General features: G+C 48.0%; 1 protein-coding gene across 2 annotated transcripts; it reads right to left on the bottom strand.

Moving 5' to 3' along the window:
• Positions 1-205: 205 nt before the first annotated feature.
• LOC122095724 (ATR interacting protein) lies at positions 206-18,667 on the bottom strand. Of its 2 annotated transcripts, XM_042666091.1 has the most exons (13): positions 18,364-18,667; positions 16,860-16,990; positions 13,614-13,784; positions 10,622-10,740; positions 8,241-8,395; positions 6,796-6,888; positions 5,182-5,311; positions 3,903-4,577; positions 2,392-2,528; positions 1,966-2,057; positions 1,053-1,133; positions 714-966; positions 206-343 (listed from the first exon to the last, which is right to left on the bottom strand). In XM_042666091.1, the coding sequence occupies exons 1-13, from the start codon at positions 18,608-18,610 to the stop codon at positions 276-278; spliced, it is 2,352 nt and encodes a 783-aa protein (XP_042522025.1). In that variant the 5' UTR covers positions 18,611-18,667; the 3' UTR covers positions 206-275. The 2 variants fall into 2 exon arrangements, with proteins under 2 accessions (XP_042522025.1, XP_042522026.1); XM_042666092.1 differs by lacking the exon at positions 6,796-6,888.
• Between the last annotated feature and the right edge of the window lie 1,724 nt (positions 18,668-20,391).

Below are 20,391 nucleotides of genomic sequence, written 5' to 3' on the forward strand. Positions count from 1 at the left end.
GCTGATCAGTTGCTATGGTGACAGATTTAGCTCAGCCAAGAGAAGTTGGGGGGGGGGGGGGGGAGTGGCACTCAGGCCTAAGGGGGATCTCATCCTGTTCTATTCCTTCCGGGTCGGCCCAAACAGATCAGACTGAGACAAGGCTGGGTTTACAGCAGGAATTGGTCACAGCTTTTAATAGGGAAGGGGTGGGGGGTGGGGGGGAGGGGGAGGGCAGGGAGGAAGTGAAGAGAGCCAAGGCATTGGTGCCCCCGTGTGGCTGGATGCACGGGGCCTCAGGCACAATCCATCTCCGTGTCCTCCATGTCTGCCTCAGTAGCACAGAGGTCATCCAGGGCTGCCTCTGAGTGGGGGGGGAAAAAGGGGGGGGACCCAAAGGTGCTGGAGCCTAGAGGAAGTCCCACCTCGCCGCCCCCAGCACCCACAGGAAGTGACTAGTCCCATGTCCAGGCCTGGCTCCCTCAGCTACTTCCTGCGAGCAAAGTCATCACAAAAGCACTGCAGATCCAGATGTTTCTAGAAAACCCGTGGCTCCGCCAGGCCAACTCAATAGACAGGACTGGACGGCAGCCCAGTGTGTTCAGAGAGGAACCTGAGTAGAATGATCGTGTCCCCATGATCGTGACCCTGGTGGCAGGGCGATGCTAAGGTCCGGAAGTCTAACTGGCTCTGCACTTTGGTGGCAGCAAGGGGGCATCCCTGGCTGGCTTTACCTTCACAGTCGGTGACATCCGGAAGGGCTCGGATAAGCGTGCTGACCCCTGGCATCACTTGGTCATACTGATGCAGGACCTCCACGCAGTGCACAGAAAACAGCTTGTCCTTCTGGGACACGCTGTGTAGCAGCAACACAGCGTCCCGGAGACAGCGCACGGTCCGCTTCTGCTGGTTAGTCTTGAAGGCTGCCCCCGCCCTCCGCACGGTCAGCCACTGTTGGTGCAGCACCACCGTCAGAGCTCTGACCACCTGCGGGGGACACGACATGGTGGCTCATCGGGGGGCCCCCTTGGGCACCCACAGCACTGCCACTATGGGGGTCTGTGGCTACTTACCTCCACACTGCATTGACAGTCAGACCCAGTGAAAGGGGAGCAAGAGGTCTGCATACCCAGCTTGGCCAAGAGCCAGACTGTCTGGAAGAACAGATCATGTTTGATCAAACTCAGTATTTTCTCAGGCTTTCTGCACCAATAGGGGCCCGAGAAGTGGTCACGTGACTCGGAACCAGCCCAAACCTTACTTATAACATCCACCTCCAGCCATGAGGGACCCTCCCGCGCCCTCTCCCCCCCCCCCAAAAAAAAAGCCAGGGCAGAACTAGATGTCCAATGCTAAGTCACAAGACAATCTTGGACTTGCATCTGTGGGGGGGGACCCCCCCACCCCAACTTTCAGCTCTGTAGCTGCTTGGTAAATTCGTATTAGTCTCCTCCCAGCCCCATTCTCCTCCAGAGAGAGAAGAGAAAGACGCGTTCTCCATAAACAGTATACAAGTATCTTGAATGTCTTGGATTTGGGTTTGTGCCAGACCTTGGGTTTGAACTTAGAATCTGGCTGCTGGCCCTGAGTTTTTTTTTTCCTACAAGGCTAGCACTCTAGAACTTAAGCCATACCTTCATTGCTGTTTTTTGTTTGTTTTTGGTGATAAGTCTCACACTTTCTTGCCCAGGGTAACTACCAACTGTGATCCTCCCAGCACAGCCTCTTGAGTAGCTAGAATTACAGGTGTGAACATCTGGACCTCACTATTGGATATTTTTACTTTTTTTTTTTTTTTAAACCAGTACTGGGGCTTGAACTCAGGGCCTGGGCACTGTCCCTGAGCTTCTTTTTGCTCCAGGCTAGCTCTTTAGCACCACTAACAGCTTTTTCTGTTTTTGTGGTACTGAGGAATCGAACCCAGGGCTTCATGCATGCTAGGCAAGCACTCTACCACTAAGCCACCTTCCCAGCCCCTATTTTTACCTCTTGTTCCAACTGAAGCCACTGTGTCTGTGAGGCAGCTTTGTCAGGCTTTGAGGTAATGTATGAGTACAGTAGCAGTAGAAGACAGCGTTCTGAAAAGGACACCACCCCCGTCAAGCAGCGTCCCTCTTCCAATCCAAAGCTTTGGGGTATAAGCTGCAGAAGCCCTGGGGAAGCTCTGAACCAGGTCCTGCTCCAGCCCTTTCCTCCCTCCCTCAGAAGAAACAGTCAAGAGGCCCAGATGATGATGATGATGATGATTAGCCAGTCCTGGGGCTTGAACTCAGGGCCTAGGCACTGTCCCTGAACTTCTTTTGCTCAAGGCTAGCACCACTTCCAGCCTTTGCTGTGGATGTGGTACTAGGGCTTCATGTATGCTAGGCGAGCACTCTACCACTACGCTACATTCCCAGCAGATTATATTACCAGAATGGGAACAGAACTGTTGCACGAGGCCGTCACTGTCTGCAATCTGGGCGAGCAGCTCAACGGCCAGCAGCACACAAGGCAAAGGCGTCTGGGGGCTGAGGCAGGGTGGCAGCACTGCTAACACACATTGTAATCTGAAAGAGGCAAGAGAGGAGACAATCCCCAGATGGAGAGATTTGGCTCAGTCAGACCTGGGTTCAAATGCTGCTCTGATCACTGCCTGAAGCAATCTTGGGAATACGTGAACGATGGCTGAGGTTTAAGAGATAACAAGACCCTCATTAGATCCTGCCACCATTGCAAAATAAGGTAACCTACCTATTTTTTTTTTGGGGGGGGGGAGGGGGCGTGAACTCAGGACCTGGGCAGTATCTCTGAATTCCCCCCCCCCCTTTTTCCTCTACCTAGAACTCTACTATTTGAACCACAGCTCCACTTTTGCTTTTTAGTACTTTACTGAAAGTATGTCAAATGGATGGACTTTCCTGCTGGGACTGGCCTCAAACTAGGATCCTCAGATCTCAGCCTCCTGAGTAGCTAGGATGACAGATGTGAGCCACCAGCACCAGTTAAGACCTTCTTTTTAAGTAAATTTTATGGGTCGGTCCCAAATAGAAAGTAAATGAATTCTAAATTATACTGCAGTGAATGCTGGTGATGAGGTAATATTGGCTCAAAAAAGCCCTCACCATGCTTAGATCTTCAAGGCCACACAGTAGGTCTACAGTTGGGCTGGTCAAAAGAGTCATAATCAGGCTGGGAAGGTGGCTCAGTGGTAGAGCGCTTGCCTTGCATGCCTGAGGCCCTGGGTTCGATTCCTCAGCTCCACATAAGCAAAAAGAAAAAAGCTGGAAGTGGCGCTGTGGCTCAAGTGGTAGAGCGCTAGCCTTGAGCTGAAGAGCTGAGGGACAGCGCCCAGGCCCACAGTTCAGGCCCCACGACCAGACCCCCCCCCAAAAAAAAAGAGTCATAATCTCTGCATTCAGGAGAAGAAACAGGAGGATCCCCAAGTTTAAGACCAACCTGAGCTACATTGTGAGACCCTACTCAAAAAAACCAAACCAAACTCTGGGTGGGCAGAAGAGATAGCAAGCTACTTTGACACACACACACACATATGACATACACACACACACACACACACACATATACATACACGTTTTTTTGGGGGGGGGGGGGTTGATTTGTTTTGTTTTGCCAGTCCTGGGGCTTGAACTCAGGGCCTGGGCGCTGTGCCTAAGCTGCTTTTGCTCAAGGCTAGCACTTTACCATTTGAGCCACAACACCACTTCCGGCTTTTTCTGTGTATGTGGTACTGAGGAATTGAACCCAGGGCTTCATGCGTGCTGGGCAAACACTCTAGCACTATGCCACATTCCCAGCCCTCTAATACCTTTTATAAGTTATATAATTATTACGATTATTAATACCCAGGCATTATACCGCAAGGGATCAGGAGGATGCACAGGGAACCATGTCTAATCCCTGCCTCTTATGCTACTTTGTACCTGGGTAAGCAATCAGAGGAAGCGTTTTCGGCTAATTTCGCCAAAACCTTGAGACACTTGCTCAGGACATTGACTTGCAAGGAGCCTGCTGGTGTGGAGGAGAAGGTCACCAGGTGTAGAAGGATCTTCAAGAGTGGGTGCTGTCCTGAGTGGTCGGCTGACCCCCTGGGGGCTGAGGTCATATCTGCACAGCTCAGTCTGTGAACCCAACTCCCGTTTCCTTCCCCCATTCCTGAGAGTAACAGGCAGACGACGGCGCGGCTGTGGCACACGAGATGGTGGAGGATGCTCAGGGAGGCCACACACAAGCCTTCCACGCTGCACATCAAGTCCTCGGGGCTGGCCTCTCCACCCGAACTCCTTGCACAAGGGGCACGTGTGGGAGAATCTCCAGGCACCCTGCTCCTCCTAGCCGCTGCTACGTCCTGCAGTGCCTGGCAGTGCAAAGTGAGGAAGAAATGCACCAGGGGCAGGAGGTAGATGGCGCCTGGCAGTTGGCAGAGTGGAAAGGTCCTTTGGCTTTCCTCAGCTGAGCTGTCATCTGGGGAGTCTTCGTTTCTGGCAATTAGATTCAATCCAGCGAAGGCTAGACTCTGGGCCTCTCTCAGGATAGAGGGGGAAAAGGACCCACTGGGGCCCCCAGGGGTCCTGAGGCCTGAGATCCTGGCCAGGGTACTGGTAATGAAAGAAAACAGAAAAAGGTCAAAGGCTGGCTGGGCAGGTGGCTCGATGGTAGAGTGCTTGCTTTAGCATGCATGAAGCCCTGGGTTCGATTCCTCAGTCACAGAAAAAGCTGGAAGTGGTGCTGTGGCTCAAGTGGGAGAGTGAGCAAAAAGCAGCTCAGGGACAGTGTGCAGGCCCTGAGTTCAAGCCCCAGGACTGGCCAAAAAAAAAAAAAAAAGGTCAAAATCTCCAAACTGCCTGCCTGGCAAATTCTCCATTCACCTTTCACTCACTCCCTTCACTGCCCAACAGGTTAGGGAAATTAACCAGGAAACTCCTTCCCAAACAAGCATTGATTGATTGGTTGGTTGGTTGATTGAATGTGCACATGCTGGGGCTTGAACTCAGGGCCTGGGCGCTGTCCCTGAGCTTTTGTGCTCAAGGCTAGTGCTATACCACTTGAGTCACTATGCCACTTCCGGCTTTTTCTGTGTATGTGGTGCTGAGGAATCGAACCCAGCGCTTCATGGCTTCATGCATGCTAGGCACGTACTCTACCACTAAGCCAACTTCCCAGCCCCTAGACAAGCGTTTCTGGAGTCTGTCTTATGCTTACTTGCCAAGCCCTGGTGGCTTCATGAAGGTGCCAGCAGGAGTCTCCGAACAACTGCTCAACAGGTAGCAAAGACCTAAGGAGGATCCTGGGACCAAAGGCTGCTTCAGGAGCAGGTTTATCAAAATGGAACCTGCAGAAAACAAGGTGATTCTAGAAGGTTCTGACACAGGAGATCTTTTCATTTTTCCCCTAGTTTTTGATTTATTTTTTTTTTTTTTGAGACAGGGTCCTGTTATGTATCCCAGACTGGCCTTGATCTTATTTGTAACCCTGGCTGGTCTTGAACTTGAGATCCTGCTGCCTTAGCCTCCTGAGTGCTGGGATTACAGATATGCACCACTATATCTGTCTAAAGAAACTTTTTCTTTCTTTCTTTTTTTTTTTTTTTCTCGGTTGTGAGGTCTGAACTCTGGGCCTGGGCACTGTCCCTCAGCTCTTCAGCTCAAGGCGAGCGCTCTACCACTTGAGCCACAGCGCCACTTCTGGCTTTTTCTGCTTATTTGGTGCTGAGGAATCGAACTCAGGGCCTCATGCATGCAAGGCAAGCACTCTACCACTGAGCCACCTTCCCAGCCCCACAGCACTAATTCTGATTGTTCATTGGAGAGAAGTCTCATGGACTTTCCTGCCCAGGCTGGCTTTGAACCATGATGCTCAGATCTCAGCCTCCTGAGTAGCTAGAATTACAGGTGTGAACCACTGGCACCCGGCTTAAGGAGACCTTTTCTACAGTCTCAGAAGGAAAAAAAGTGTAGGTTCTTCAGATGGCAGCTGTTTCCTAAGCTACTACTAAGTAGTAGCTTAGGTTAAGATGTCTAGGGTTGCAAAAGCTCTAGGATCTACCCTTGTATGTATATGTGTGTGTATGTCAGTATAGGGACTTGAACTCAGGGCCCGGAGACTGTCCCTTAGCTTTTTCACTCAAGGCTGGAGCTCTACCACTTAAGCCACAACCATACTTTCAGCTTTTTGGGTTGTTAACTGGAGATAAGAATGTCACTGACTTTCCAAAATCTCAGCCTCCTGAGTAAGCTACAATTACAGGCATGAGCCACTGGAACCTTACTTCCTTTTTAAATTAGGTACTTTTTTTTTTTTTTTTTTTAAATGGCCAGTCCTGGGGCATGATGAACTCAGGGCCTGGACACTGTCCCTGAGCTTCTTTTGCTCAGGACTGGCACTCTACCATTTGAGCCACAGTGCCACTTCTGGTACTGAGGAATCAACCCAGGGCTTCATGCATGCTCAGGGAAGCACTCTACCACTAAGCCACCTTCCCAGCCCTAATTAGGGCATTTGTTTAGGGGTGGAGTCTCACTACATGGCCTGTTCTAGCTTCCTGGGCTCCAGTGATTCACCCATCTCTACTCCTGAGAAGTGGGGACTACAGGTATAAGACACAATGCTCATGGGCTCTTTCCATTTTATAGTCTTCCATTCAATCAGACTCCTATTTGCCTGGATCCTGAATGACTGTCTAGGCAAAAGTGGGGAGTGGGAGCTGGGGAGGGTCCTCAGAGGTTAAGCATTTCTGCAGGGCAACTCTGCCCAACACAGAGGGCAAATGGGGAGCTATGCAGGCCCCTGCAGGGGGGAAAGCAGGGATTCTGCTACCTTGAATGTTTGATCTCTGCAACAAGCTGTCAGCAAGTCTTTCCTGCTGTGCTTCTAGCTTTATGGGGTCCATTCTCAGACCCTGGGTCTTATCTGAAACCAATAAAATGTAAATCAAGCTGAGCACCAAAGTACTCACTTATCAGATGCTTATAGGTAAGGTAATGACTTTCGTAACACTGGTTTGTCTTCAACCTTGGATCAAAACCAGAGCCAAAAGCTCAAGATCCCTCACATCTTCGTGTGTGTGTGTGTGTGTGTGTGTGTGTGTGTGTGTGTGTGTGTGTGTGTGTGTGTGTCCTTAAATTCAGGGCTTGGGCACTGTCCCTGAGTTTCTATGCTCAAGGCTAGCACTCTACCACTTTGAGCCACATCTCCACTTCCAGTTTTTGGTTTTGGTTTTGTAATTTATTGGAAGTATGAGTCTCTCATAGACTTTCCTGTTTGGGCTGGCTTTGAACCATGATCCTCAGATCTCAGCCTTCTGAGTAGCTAGGATGACAGGTGTGAGCCACCGACACCAGCTTTCCCTCACATCTTTTGCCTGTGTTCATGTAAGATAGAAATTCACAAGGAAAGAGAAAGAAGATTAAGCTGTTTGTCTTATTTCAAATGTAAAAAAAAACAAAAAAACAACAACCAGTAACCACTAACATTCTATATAGAGCTGAGTAGGTGCTAAACCCTGTGGTGAAAGATTTACACAGGAGTTCATTTGTTTCAGAGCAGTATTATCCTTAGCTGTTTTACATGGTGGGAAACTGAGGCACAGAGCTTAGGAAACTGGCCCAGTTCAGAGAAAGCTGGTAAATTGGGACTCTCATCTAGGCCGATAGGTTCTATTGCTTGGAGTTATTCAACACCAATAATGTGAGCCCAGTTTCTCAAGAGTGGTTTTGATGATCAATGATTTGAAAAGGTTGAGGGCGGGAAGAGTTGATATATGTAAATTATGTATTTATTTTTTACCAGTCCTGGGGTTTGAACTCAGGGCGTGGGCACTGTCCCTGAACTTCTTTTTGCTCAAGGCTAGCACTCTACCACTTGAGCCACAGCTCCACTCCCGGCCTTTTCTGGGTATATGGTACTGTAGAACTGAACCCAGGGCTTCATGCATGCTAGGTAAGCCCTCTACCACTAAGCCACATTCTCAGCCCCCAAATTCTAAGATTAAATGAGCAGAGCACAATCTCACTGTGTAAACAACTACTGGTAGATGATCTTTCTAGAAGAAGTAAGTCCTCAGCCATGTGAATGAGGCACCTGGAAACAGATCCTCCAGCCGCCAGATTTCTAGGATTGCCCCATAAGCTGGGAACAGGTAAGCTGTACCCCCACTGACCCCTGTGACGACTGACCCATAGAAATGGGGAGAAAATAACTAAGGATGGTTGTTTTGAAGCCCCATCAACCTGTTACCCGGCAATCGATTAGTCTTGACTTACCCTGTCTGCTCACAGATTTGTATCTTTGCTCTGTTTGGCATTGGTGAGGAATAGACATGTTGGCATTAAAAGACTCCTTTGTAGGAAAAGGTGTTCTTCCAAACTGTGGCGAACATGCTTCTGGCTTTACAACCACAGAAGGGTTTTTCCTAGGACTGGAACAAGTTAGCCATGAAATCCCAGTCAGAATTTGGCTAACCCCACTTAAAAGATTGAGTTATAAAACTTCCAACAAAATTTGAACTTTTCATGTGTGAGTATGTTGACCCAAAGGATTTTATTTTTTTTTGTCAGTCGTGGGGCTTGAACTCTGGGCCTGGGCGCTGTCCATCAACTCTTCAGCTCAAGGCAAGCACTCTACCACTTGAACCACGGAGCCACTTCTGGTTTTCTGGTGGTTTACTGGAAATAAGAGTCTGATTGATGCCAAGCGCCAGTGGCTCACGCCTGTCATCCTAGCTACTCAGGAGGCTGAGATATGGGGATCACAGTTCAAAGCCAGCCCAGGCAGGAAAAGACATGAGACTCCTATCTCAAGTGGTAGAGCACTTGCCTTGAGCTGAAGAGCTCAAGGACAGTGCCCAGGCCCAGAGTTCAAGCCCCACAGCCAACAACAAAAGGCTCAGGGACATTGCCCTGGCCCTGAGTTCAAGCCCCACTATGAGAGATGGATAATGTGTGAAAGTTAAGCAAGCTCCTTAGCACTAATGTCTTTAGAAGCCGATCTGATTTAGCCTCTGATCTGATTATACAACCCTGAGGCCTTCCATGTAATTGATATGTGAGGACGAACTTTCCTTAGCTCTTCTGACTTACCTGGCAAAAGAAGTTCCATTTCACATCCTGACTGGGCTGGGAAGGTGGCCACTGGTAGAGTGCTTGCCTAGTGTGCATGAAGCCCTGGGTTCACTTCCTCAGTACCATATAAGCAGAAAAAGGCTAAAGTGGCACTGTGGCTCAAGTGGTAGAGTGCTAGCCTTTAGCAAAAAGTAGCTCAGGGACAGTGCCCAAGCTGAGTTCAAGGCCTAGGACTTGTAAAACAAACAAACAAACAAAACCACCCTGACCACTATGAGCAGAAAAGCCCTAACACAGTTCAGATATTGAGACTGATACCTGCAGTGCCAAATTGCTGAGGTAGAAGAATGCACAGCATAGCACAGACCATTAATAGGCTGAGCCTTTTTATTTTTGGTTAGTCATGGGACTTGAACTCTGGGACTGGGTGCTGTCTCTGAACTCTTCAGCTCAGGGCTAGTGTTCTACCACTTGAGCCACAGTGCCACTTCCGGTTTTCTGGTGGTTTATTGGAGATAAGAGTCTCACAGACTTTTCCTGCCTGGGCTGGCTTTGAACCACGATCCTCAGATCTTAGCCTCCTGAGTAGCTAGGATGACAGGTATGAGCCACCGGTGCCTGGCTCGGGTAGAGCCATTTTATAGCAAGAGGAGGAGCTGTTAGAGAAAAATCTCAGGGAAGCCAATGAACAGAAAATATGCTAAATAGGTCTGAAATATACTTATATGTAGGCAATAACCTGTTGTAATAAAAAAATTACATAAAAATGTTAGGCTGATCTATCCCTAAAATTTGGCAATTATCTTTTCAGCTGTCTAGGCTGAAGGAATTATGTTTATTTATTTGTGTCAGTCCTGGGGCTTGAACTCAAGGCCTGATCACTGTCCCTGGGCTTCTTTTGCTCAAGGCTTGCACTCTACCACTGAGCCACAGAGCTACTTCTGGCCTTTTCTATTTATGTGGTACTAGGGAATTGAACCCAGGGCTTCATGCATGCTAGGCAAGCACTCTACCACTAAGCTACATTCCCAGCCCCTTAAATTTCTTTCTTTTTATTGTCGGTTGTGGGGCTTGAACTCTGGGCCTGGGTGCTGTCCCTCAGCTCTTCATCTCAAGGCTAGCACTCTACCACTTGAGCCACTGGTGCCCAGCAAAGCAGAAAGTACTTTTAGAGAACTTTGGCCTCATCCAAACAATCTTGGAATCTGTATAAAGAAAAACTCTGTCCAGGTGGTAGAGTCTAGATGGCTTTCATTGAAGACCAGCCTGACAAGCGTTATTATGCAGACTTTTTTTTTTTTTTTTTTTGAGCAGTCCCGGGGCTTGAAATCAGGACTTGAGCACTGTCCCTAAGTTTCTTTTACTCAAGGTTAGCACTCTACCACTTGAGCCACAGCTCTACTTCTGAAATTTTTGGCAGTTAATTGAAGGTAAGAGTCTCGTGGATTTTCCTACCCAGGCTGGCTTTGAATCACAATCCTCAGATCTCAGCCTCCTGAGTAACTAGGATTATAAGCATGAGCCACCAGTGCCTGGCTTATGTGGACATTTTGTTAACCAATGTAAAACTGCTCCATTCTTACCTGACATGGGAAATGGAGGGAGAAGCCAATTTATTTGCTCGTTCACTGTTTTGAAGTTTTGTCCTTAATTCATTCATTTCTGCATCTTTAAACTGGAGTTCAGACTGCAGGGATTGGAGCTAGAGTGCAAAAGAAACATGTAGTACTGCATCAACACAAACACACAGAAAAAAATCACAGCCAGGCTCCAGTGGCTCACACCTGTATTCCTAACTACTCAGGAGGCTGAGATGTGAGGATCACGGTTCAAAGGCAGCCCAGGCAGGAAAGTCTGTGAGACTCATGTCCAATTAACCACCAGAAAACCATACACGGTGTTCTGATTCAAATGGTAGAGCACTACAAGCCTTGAGCAAAAGAGCTCAGGGACAGCACCCAGGCCCTGAGTTCAAAGCTAGGCTTTGATGGCTCATGCCTGTAATCCTAGCTACTCAGGAGGCTGAGATCTGAGGATCATGGTTCAAAGCCAGCCCAGACAGGAAAGTCCACGATACTCTTATCTCCAACTTAAGAAACCAGAAGTGGCACCGTGCCTCAAGTGATAGAGTACTAGCTTTGAGCTGAAGAGATGAAGGACAGTGCCCAGGCCCAGAGTTCAAGCCCCATGACTGACCCAAGAAAAAAGAAAAAAAAAATCTCTTGGCTAAAATTCCAAGCTAATAAAAGAAAAATGATAAAGAATGCATACGAAAGTTTGCTCTGAGATAAATGTCCTAAAATATCAAATGTCACCCATTTTTCCCTGAAAGGCAGCATGGCATTCTAGACAGATATTTGATGCTACCTACTGTGGAGGAGATTTGTGAGGATTTAAATACCAGCCCTTTCTTCATCATACTTGGGGATAAAGTAGAATAAATATAAAATGTTAAGCACAGAGACTGGCAAGTTGCCACAGGCTCACCACAAGTTGATCTTTTTTGTTTGTTTGTTTGAGACAGGGTTTTGCTATGTAGGCCAGAGTATTTTAAACTCTTACTTCTTCCTCCTCAGCATCCTAAATAGGATTCTAGGTATAAACCACCACACCTGTGGGTCTTTTAATCAACTTAGTGGTGTACAACTCCAAGTTCTGAAAGTATGAGCAGAGGATCTGAAAGCCTTACCCAAACCCTGTGCTGATATATAAAAGAAGACCCAAGCCAGGTGCCGGTGGCTAATACCTGTCATCCTAGCTACTCAGGAGGCTAAGATCTGGAGGATCCCAGTTCAAAGCCAGCCCGGGCAGGAAAGTCCAGTAAACTCTGATCTCCAGGATCTGATCTCAGAAAAGGCTGGAAGTAGTGTTGTGGCTCAAGTGGTAGATCGCAAGCCTTGAATACAGAGAGATTCAGGGACAGTGCCCAGGCCCTGCGTTCAAGCCGAGGACTGGCAAAAAAAAAAAAAAAGAAGGAAAAAAGAAAAAAAGAAATATGACTATAAGAACAGAAGCGTCATAACTATGGAACCTGTCTATAGCACAGAGAATCAAAATGTGTCCATGGAAGTTCAAGTCATTTAATTTCTAATGCCTTAGAAATAGAAAAAGACGGGGCTGGGAAGGTGGCTCAGTGGTAGAGTGCTTGCCTTGCATGCATGAAGCCCTGGGTTTGATTCTTCAGCATCACATAAGCAGAAAAAGCCAGAAGTGGCGCTGTGGCTCAAGTCGTAGAGTGCTAGCCTTGAGCTGAAGAACTGAGGGACAGCACCCAGGCCCAGAGTTCAGGCCCACAACTGACAAAAAAGAAAGAAAGAAATAGAAAACTTGGCTGGACACAAGTGATTCATACCTGTAATCCCAGCTACTCAGGCTGAGATCTAGGATCAAGGTTCAAAGCCAGCCCAGGAAGAAAGTCTGTGAGAGTCTTCTCTCTAATTAATACTAAAAAGCTGGGGCTGAGAAGGTGGCTCAGTGGTAGAGCGCTTGCCTTGCATGCCTGAGGCCCTGGGTTTGATTCTTCAGCACCACATAAGCAAAAAGAAAAAAAAAAGCCGGAAGTGGCGCTGTGGCTCAAGAGCGCTGGCCTTGAGCTGAAGAGCTGAGGGACAGTGCCCAGGCCCAGAGTTCAAGCCCAACAACTGACCAAAAAAAAAAAAAAAAAAAAGATTAAAAAAAAAAAAAATACTAAAAAGCTGGAAGTGGAACTGTGGTTCAATTGGTAGAAAACCAGCCCAAGCCCATAATTTCAAGCTCACGGACCAGTAAAAATGAAAGACTTGGAAATAGAAGCCAATACATCAATACATTTCCTTTTGGTCTAAGATAGGTTAACTGAGTTCCTGACTTTCCAAAAGAGTCTTAAGCCTGTTTGCCCTAAACCATATGCAGAGTCTAAAAAAAAAAGTATATGGTGCCAGCTGCTGGTGGCTCATGCCTATAATCCTAGCTACTCAGGAAGCTGAGATCTGAGGATCAGGGTTCAAAGCCAGCCCAGGCAGAAAAGTCCATGAGACTCTTCTCTCCAATAAGCCACCAGAAAACTACAAGTGGCGTTGTGGCTCAAGTGGTAGAGCGCTTGCCTTGAGCTGAAGAGCTGAGGGACAGCATCTAGGCCTAGAGTTCAAGCCCCATGGCTGACAAAAAAAAAAGTATATGGTATTCACCAAAAGCAGAAAGTATTTTTGTTGTTATTATTATTGGTTATGGGGTTTGAACTCAGGGCTGAGCGCTGTCCCTGAGCCTCTTTGTGTTCAAGGCTAGCTAATGCTCTATCACTTAAGTCAGAGTCACTTCTGGTTTTTAAGTGGTTAATTGGAGCTAAGAGTCTCAGGGGGACTTTTCTGCCCAGGCTGGCTTCAAACTTCGATCCTTATATTTCAGCCTCCTGAGTAGCTAGGATGACAAATGTGAGCCACCAGCTCCCTACTTAAGCAGGAAGTATCTAAGACAAACAACTTCTGAAATTTCCCTGGAAGATTTACAGTTAACATTGGTCATTGCTTCTAGAGGAACTCAACAAGCAGGCAAAAAACTTCTGTCCGTAGCATATAAAACAAATACACTCCCGTTCACCTTTTTGGAGAATTCCTTTTCTTTTTCACTAAGTACTTGGCTTTTTTCTTGCTCAAGAAGAAATTGTGCTCTTCTCTGTTCTTCAAGAACCAATTCTGTCTGAAAGAGTGAGTCCCGCAAAATTTTAATCTCTCCATTCTTAACGAGGATTTCTTCTTCCATTGTCTTCAGCTGTGAATTCCAAATGAACACCACAGTTTAAGCATGTACCTGTGCAAATATCACTTGTCCCGTGCAAAATCTTCAGGCTCTAACAGTCAAATTCTTCACAAAACTTAAGACTCCATATTATGTCCCTGAGTTAATTTTTTAAAATTCATTTAATTTATCATTTTATTTTATTTTTTTTAAACTACCTGTAAGTAATCTGTACAAAAGAGTTTCAATTCAACATGTTAGTATTTTGGTTTTGGGTTTGGGGCTTGAACTCAAGGCCTGAGCGCTGTCCCTGAGCTCTTTTTGCTCAAGGTTAGTGCTCTAACACTTTAAGCCATAGCTTCACTTCTGGTTTTTAGGTGGTTAATTGGAAATAAAGAGTCTCATGGGCCTTCCTGCCCAGACTGGTTTCAAAGCAAGATCCTTAGATCTCAACTTCTTATGTAGCTATAGACATAAAGCAGCAGCCTCTGGCATTCACATATTTTTTTGTTTTGATTTGTTTTTGTTTGCTTGAACTCTGGGCCAGGCTCTGTGAGCCTCTCTGTGCTCAAGGCTAGCTTTCTACCACTTGAACCACAGTGCTACCTCTAGCTTTTTTTTTTTTTTTTTCAAAAGTAGTTTATTGGAGATAAGTGTCTCCTCTAGTTTCCTGTCAAGGCTGCTTCAAACTAGGATCCTCAGAACTCAGCTTCCTGAGTACCTAGGATTACAGGCTTCAGCTACAGCACTCTGCTCAGTTTTTTAGTACAACGAATCTTTATTTCTTTGCCAGTCCTGGGGCTTGAACTCAGGGCCTGAGGACTGTCCTGAGCTTCTTTCTTGCAACTTAATAAAATAGTAATCACTATGATGTCATGTTCTTCACTTAAACATGCTAGCCTGGTGCTACTGGCTCACACCTTTAATCCTAGCTACTTCAGTAAACTAGCAAAAGCCAGAAGTGGAGCTGTGGCTCAAGCAGTAGTGTGCTAGCCTTGAAAGAAAAAGTTAAGAACAGTGGGGCACTGGTGGCTCACACCTATAATCCTAGCTTCTCAGGAGAATGAGATCTGAGGCTCATGATTTGAAGCTACCCTAAGCAGAAAGGTTCATGAAATTCTTATCTGGAATTGGAGCTGTGATTCAAAACGATAAAGCACTAATTCTACCAGCACCCAGCACCCAGGTCTTCTTTTTGTTTTAACCAGTCCTGGAGCTTGAACTCAGGGCCTGGGCACTGTTCCTGAGCTTCTTTTGTTTTTGTTTTGTTTTTGGGGGTCCAGTCGTGGGGCCTGAACTCTGGGCCTGGGCGCTGTCCCTCAGCTCTTCAGCTCAAGGCTAGCGCTCTACCACTTGAGCCACAGCGCCACTTCCGGCTTTTTTCTTTTTGCTTATGTGGTGCTGAGGAATCGAACCCAGGGCCTCATGCATGCAAGGCCAGCGCTTTACCACTGAGCCACCTTCCCAGCCCCCTGAGCTTCTTTTGCTCAGGACTAGCACTCTACCACTTGAGCCACAGCGCCACTTCTGGCTTTTCCTGTGTATGTGGTACTGAGAAATGGAACCCAGGGCTTCATAAATGCTAGGCAAGCACTCTACCACTAAGCCACATTCCTAGTTCAGCACCCAGGTGTTGAGTTCAAGATCCAGGACCAGCAAAACAAAATCCCTATGCTATACTTTCATCTTAGTTGGTATTTGTGTTTGGTCTGATGCACAGTGTTTTCTTTTCTTGCCTTGCTTGCGGTTAGCAATCTTACTCTTTGGTTTCTTTCAGTCTACATCGTCTAGCTTTCTTTCCCCAACATTCTTTCATTTATTGAGGATGAATCTAGACTGTGTGAAAAAATTTTATTTCAGGGGCTGAGAAGGTAGCCCAGTGGTAGAGCGCTTGCCTTGCATGCATGCATGAGGCCCTGGGTTCGATTCTTCAGCACCATATAAGCAAAAAAAAAAAAACAAAAAGCCAGAAGTGGCGCTGTGGCTCAAGTGGTGAGCCTTAAGCTGAAGAGCTGAGGGACAGCGCCCAGACCCAATTTCAGGCTCCATGACCAGAAAAAAAAAATTTATTTCACACAAGTGGCTAAAGAAGCCATAAATGAGCACTGAGAGTGTACTTCAGTGGTATAGCATGCTTATCTATGCAAGGCCCTTGGCTCTATCCTCAGCACAGAAATCGAACAGGTAGGTACTAGCAGCTTGTCCCTGTAATTCTAGCTACTCAGGGGGGCAGACTCCAGCTGAGGTAAGAAATTCCCAAGACTAGGGGCTGGGAAGGTGGCTCAGTGGTAGAGCACTTGCCTTGCATGCCTGAGGTCCTGGGTTCGATTCTTCAGCACCACATAAGTAAAAAAGAAAAAAGCCGAAGTGGAGCTGTGGCTCAAGTGGTAGAGCGCTAGCCTTGAGCTGAAGAGCTGAGGGACAGCGCCCAGGCCCAGAGTTCAGGCCCACGACCAGACCCCCCCATTTCCCCCCCCCCTAAAAAAAGAAATTCCCAAGACTCCATCTCAACAGCTTGAAACAATGGTAAACACTACTCTAGGCCAGTCTGGGCAAAATAGTTAATCAGATTCCATTTCAACAGAAAAGTTGGGCATGGTAGCATAGACATATCATCCAGGCTATGCAGGAAGCATAAACAGGAGATCATGGGTCCGGGCTGGCTCAGGAAAAAGAAAAGAAAAAAGAAATAAATACAAAGGAAAAAAAAAAAAATAACCAGAGTGGGACTTAGACTGTGGCTTAGTGGTAGAGTGCTTGTGCTTGCCTAGCATGCATGAAGCCCTGGGTTCAATTCCTCAGTACCACATACACAGAAAAAGCCAGAAGTGGCACTGTGGCTCAAGTGGTGAGCACTAGCCTTGAGCAAAAGAAGCTCAGGGACAGTGCCCAGGCCTTGAGTTCAAGCCTCAGGACTGGCAAAACAACAACAACAAAAAACAAAAACAAACAACAACAAAACAGAAAAAAAAAAAGAGCCGGAAGTATGTCTCAAGTGGAAGGATATATATCTACCTAGTATGTTTCAGACCCTGAGTTCAAACTCCCAATACTGCTCTCAACCAAACACACCAAGAAATAACAAGGCAAAAATACCCCAAAAGTTACCTTTTTTTCAAGTTCTTTGTATTGTGTCTGAAGTACTTCAAATTGACAGTTATCGTTAACTGGAGTATTTTCTCTGTTTTTCCCTGCTGGACTTTTTGGCATTTCATCAAATCTGTAGACTTTATAAACACCTGTTAAAAAAATTCCATAATTCAAGTAAGGTGACATGACACTAAGCCCAGCACCTGGAAGGCAGAGGTAGTAGAATCTTGAATCTCAAGTTTAAGGCCAGCATGGCTAGATACAAGACCTTGTTTCAAAAACAATTCCACATAGGGCTGAAAAAGTGGCTTAGTAATAAGAGTGCTTGCCTCGCATGCATGAAGCCCTAGGTTCAATTCCTCAGTATCACATACACAGAAAAAGCCAGAAGTGTGCTGTGGCTCAAGTGGCAGAGTGCTAGCCTTGAGCAAAAGCAGCTCAGGGACAGTGCCCAGGCCTGAGTTCAAACCCCAGGACTGTCAAAAAATTCCACATAAATTTCAGGAGTCAATGTTTCCCAACTTTTTCCAGAAAATAAAAAGAATCATTCTTAAACGCAAAGCAGGGAGGCAGGCACTCGTAGTTTAACATCTGAAATCCAAGCTACCAGGAAGCTGAGATTTGAGGATCGTGGTTCAAGGTTCAAAACTAGCCCAGACAGAAAAGTCTATGACTTTTTTTTTTTTTTTTTGCCAGTCCTGGGGCTTGAACTCAGGGCCTGAGCACTGTCCCTGAGTTTCTTTTGTTCAGGGCTAGCACCTTACCACTTGAGCCACAGCACCACTTTTTCTGTTTATATAGTACAGAGGAATGGAACCCAGGGCGTCATGCATGCTAGACAAGTACTCTACCACTAAGCCACATTCCCAACCCGTTAGACTCTACTCTTCACTAAACGTCCCAAAAAAAAAAGAGCCAGAAGTAGAGCTGTGGCTTAAGTGGTAAAGCACTAGCCTTGAGCCAAAGATCAGGGACAGCACTCAGACCCTGAGAATGAAGGCCCAGGACTGAGTCTGAAAAGTCAGTCTGTCTCTCTCTCTCTCACACTCACACGTAGGAAAAGATTTAGCAATCTAACATATATAGCAGTCTGTTTGTCTTCTCTTTCGTGCCAGTCCTGGCAGGAGACCTCCTAAGAACTAAAGCAGCAGTGACGATTCTGATGGTGCTACCAGTTGTGTTCCAAAGATCTCTGCTTAGAACCAAGAACGCAGTGCCAGACACTTGCGAGAAGGAAGTGGGCAAAAAAAAAAAAAAAAGTGAATCTCTCTCTCTCTCTCTACGTGCAAACTGTGGCGATCTGACGTTCCGGATCTCTCCTCTCAAATCAAAGGCTCCTCCCGGAACACAACCATCGCGGCTGAAATCCGGGTGACTCTGGCCACGGGGTTCTGCGGTCACCACGCCTCCATAGATGGGGGCTGAGATCTGTGATCACCCGCCTAGGTGGGGTGGGAGTGTGAGGAAGAGGAGGCAGGCAGGGTGGGGGGGAGGATGCACAAGACACCCCAAGAACACTCACTAGACATGTCTCGGGCCTCTGCCCGGCACTGACTCAAAGCCTGGGACGCGAGGACGTCGAGTTCCTCCAGATCGTCGGCCGTCAGTTCCCCATGCTCGCCGAAGGGGTCTTCGGTGTCCGGGCCCAGGCCCGCCGAGCAGCCCCGGGCCCGTTTGCTCGGAGGATGCTCGTTCTCGGGCTGCGTGTCCAGGAAGGAGGCTGGGGATGCGCTCCGCCTCCCGCTCCCGGGCCTGGACCTGCCAGCCATGGCCTCTCCTCCCCGGCTCCGCGATCCGCAGCGTCCGGAGGACTCCGGCCTGGCACCACCTGTGGGGGGGGGGGGGACCCCCGTCTACCGCGCGCGCGCGCGCCCCGGCGCGCGTGGCCCGAGCCGGACCAACCGTCCGCGCGCCGCCCGGTTCGCTTCAGCGGTCTGCGCGCCGCAGACCTTCCCCGCCCACCCACCCCAGCCAGCCACGCCCCCTCCCAGCCCCGTGGACCAATCAGCTTCCTAGTGTGGGAGGGGTCGCGCGAGGATGACGTCAGGGGAGCGCGCGCGCGCGTCCGGGCGGCTGGGGTCGGCGTCGGCGGCGGAGGTGGTTTCTGTTTGTTTGTTTGTTTGTTTGGAGATGTGGCGCTTTCGCGGAGGTTTGAAGCGGCGCCGGGGGAACTCAGGGCGATGTGTTCGGAATGATCGGGACCCAGGGCTCCGAAGCGCTTTCCGGGCGCTCGGGTGGAGTCCCCGGGCCCGCGGGGCCCGCGTCGCCCCGGCCCCTGCCGTCCCCTCCCCGGGCCTCGCCTCGAGCGCGCTCGATCCAGCCAGGCTTGTGGCGTTCCAGGTGGTGGTTTTTGGTTTTGATTGTGTTTGCTCTAAGAGTTCTTTGTCTTCTTTTGTGCAGGTCTTGGGGCTCGAACTCGGGGGCCTGCGGGCTGTCTCTGAGGTGGCTTTTTTTTTTTGCTCAAGGCTAAGGTTCTGCCACTTTGAGAGAGACAGCTCGACTTCCGGCTGCTTTTTTCTTGATGGTTCATTGGAGGTAAGGGTCACGGACCTTCACCTCCCAAGCTGGCTTTGAACCGCGAGCTGCTGATCTGAGCCTCCTCCTCCGTAGGATCTGCAGGCGTGAGCCCCCGGCGTCCGGTTAGGAGTTTGGTTTTATGGTGACCCATCTTTTCTCAGCCCCCGCCCAACCATCATCACACGATCGTATGAATGGAACTGTGTTGTGGGCAGGAATGAATATACACACACATACATATACGCCATATACACATATACATATGGTCTTGGGAAGAGGGGGAAAAGATCCAAGGAGAGTTATTCTGCAAAATGGTGGTGTCTGTGAGAGAGGGGGGGAACTGTCTTGGGCTGTTTACATTCATTTCGTTTATTTCTCTGTGAGTGCAGGAGTATTTTTTTTGTCCCAATATGAATAGAGCTCAGGAGGTGAAGGAAGGCCACCTGGATTTTCCTACAGGTTTAGTAGGAGTTAAAAGAGCAGGAAGCTGATGCGTGGGGTTATACTCACCCACGAACTAAATATACACTGATCCCCTGGTAGGAGTTATCTATGGCAAAAGGAAAGTGGAGGGAGGGGGTTGAACTGCCCAATTGGGTGTTTGCCATGATTTTATTGAGCAGCAGTGGCAGGTGGAATTGTTAGCAGTATAGAAGATGGTTGTTGGAGAGAGCTCAGTGTGAAACAGCCCATGAGTGCACTTTTCTCCTCTTCCTCTGGTGAGTGTTCTATGAATGTCTGTTAAGGTATTAAGTGTATAAATAAGGGCCTGGCATCCCCTTTAGATTTTTGAAGCAATGGTAGGTCCCCTCACATTCAAATGTTTACTGCTTAAGTCCTAGTTTTTTGGTTTTTGTTTTGTTTTTGTTGTCAGTCATGGGACTTGGAAGTTCAGGCTTGTACACTGTATCTGAGCTCTTTAGCTCAAGGCTAATGCACTATCACGTTGAGCCACTTCTGGTTTTCTGGTGGCTAATTGTTTTTTTGGGGGGGAGGGGGTCTAGTTGTGGGGCCTGAACTCTGGGCCTGGGCG

Source organism: Dipodomys spectabilis, unplaced genomic scaffold (genome assembly GCF_019054845.1).
Source record: "Dipodomys spectabilis isolate Male_0828 unplaced genomic scaffold, ASM1905484v1 ptg000360l, whole genome shotgun sequence".
Taxonomy (NCBI): Eukaryota; Metazoa; Chordata; class Mammalia; order Rodentia; family Heteromyidae; genus Dipodomys; species Dipodomys spectabilis.

What these genes read in the sequence shown, in the direction of transcription:
- LOC122095724 (XM_042666091.1), bottom strand. Translation starts at nt 18,610, where the DNA reads ATGGCTGGCAGGTCCAGGCCCGGGAGCGGGAGGCGGAGCGCATCCCCA. An exon ending in CAAATCTGTGAGCAGACAGG is followed by an intron (nt 6,889 to 8,240) that starts GTAAGTCAAGAC and finishes TATTGGTTTCAG; the next exon opens with ATAAGACCCAGGGTCTGAGA. An exon ending in TCCTCTGATTGCTTACCCAG is followed by an intron (nt 2,529 to 3,902) that starts GTACAAAGTAGC and finishes TGCCTCTTTCAG; the next exon opens with ATTACAATGTGTGTTAGCAG.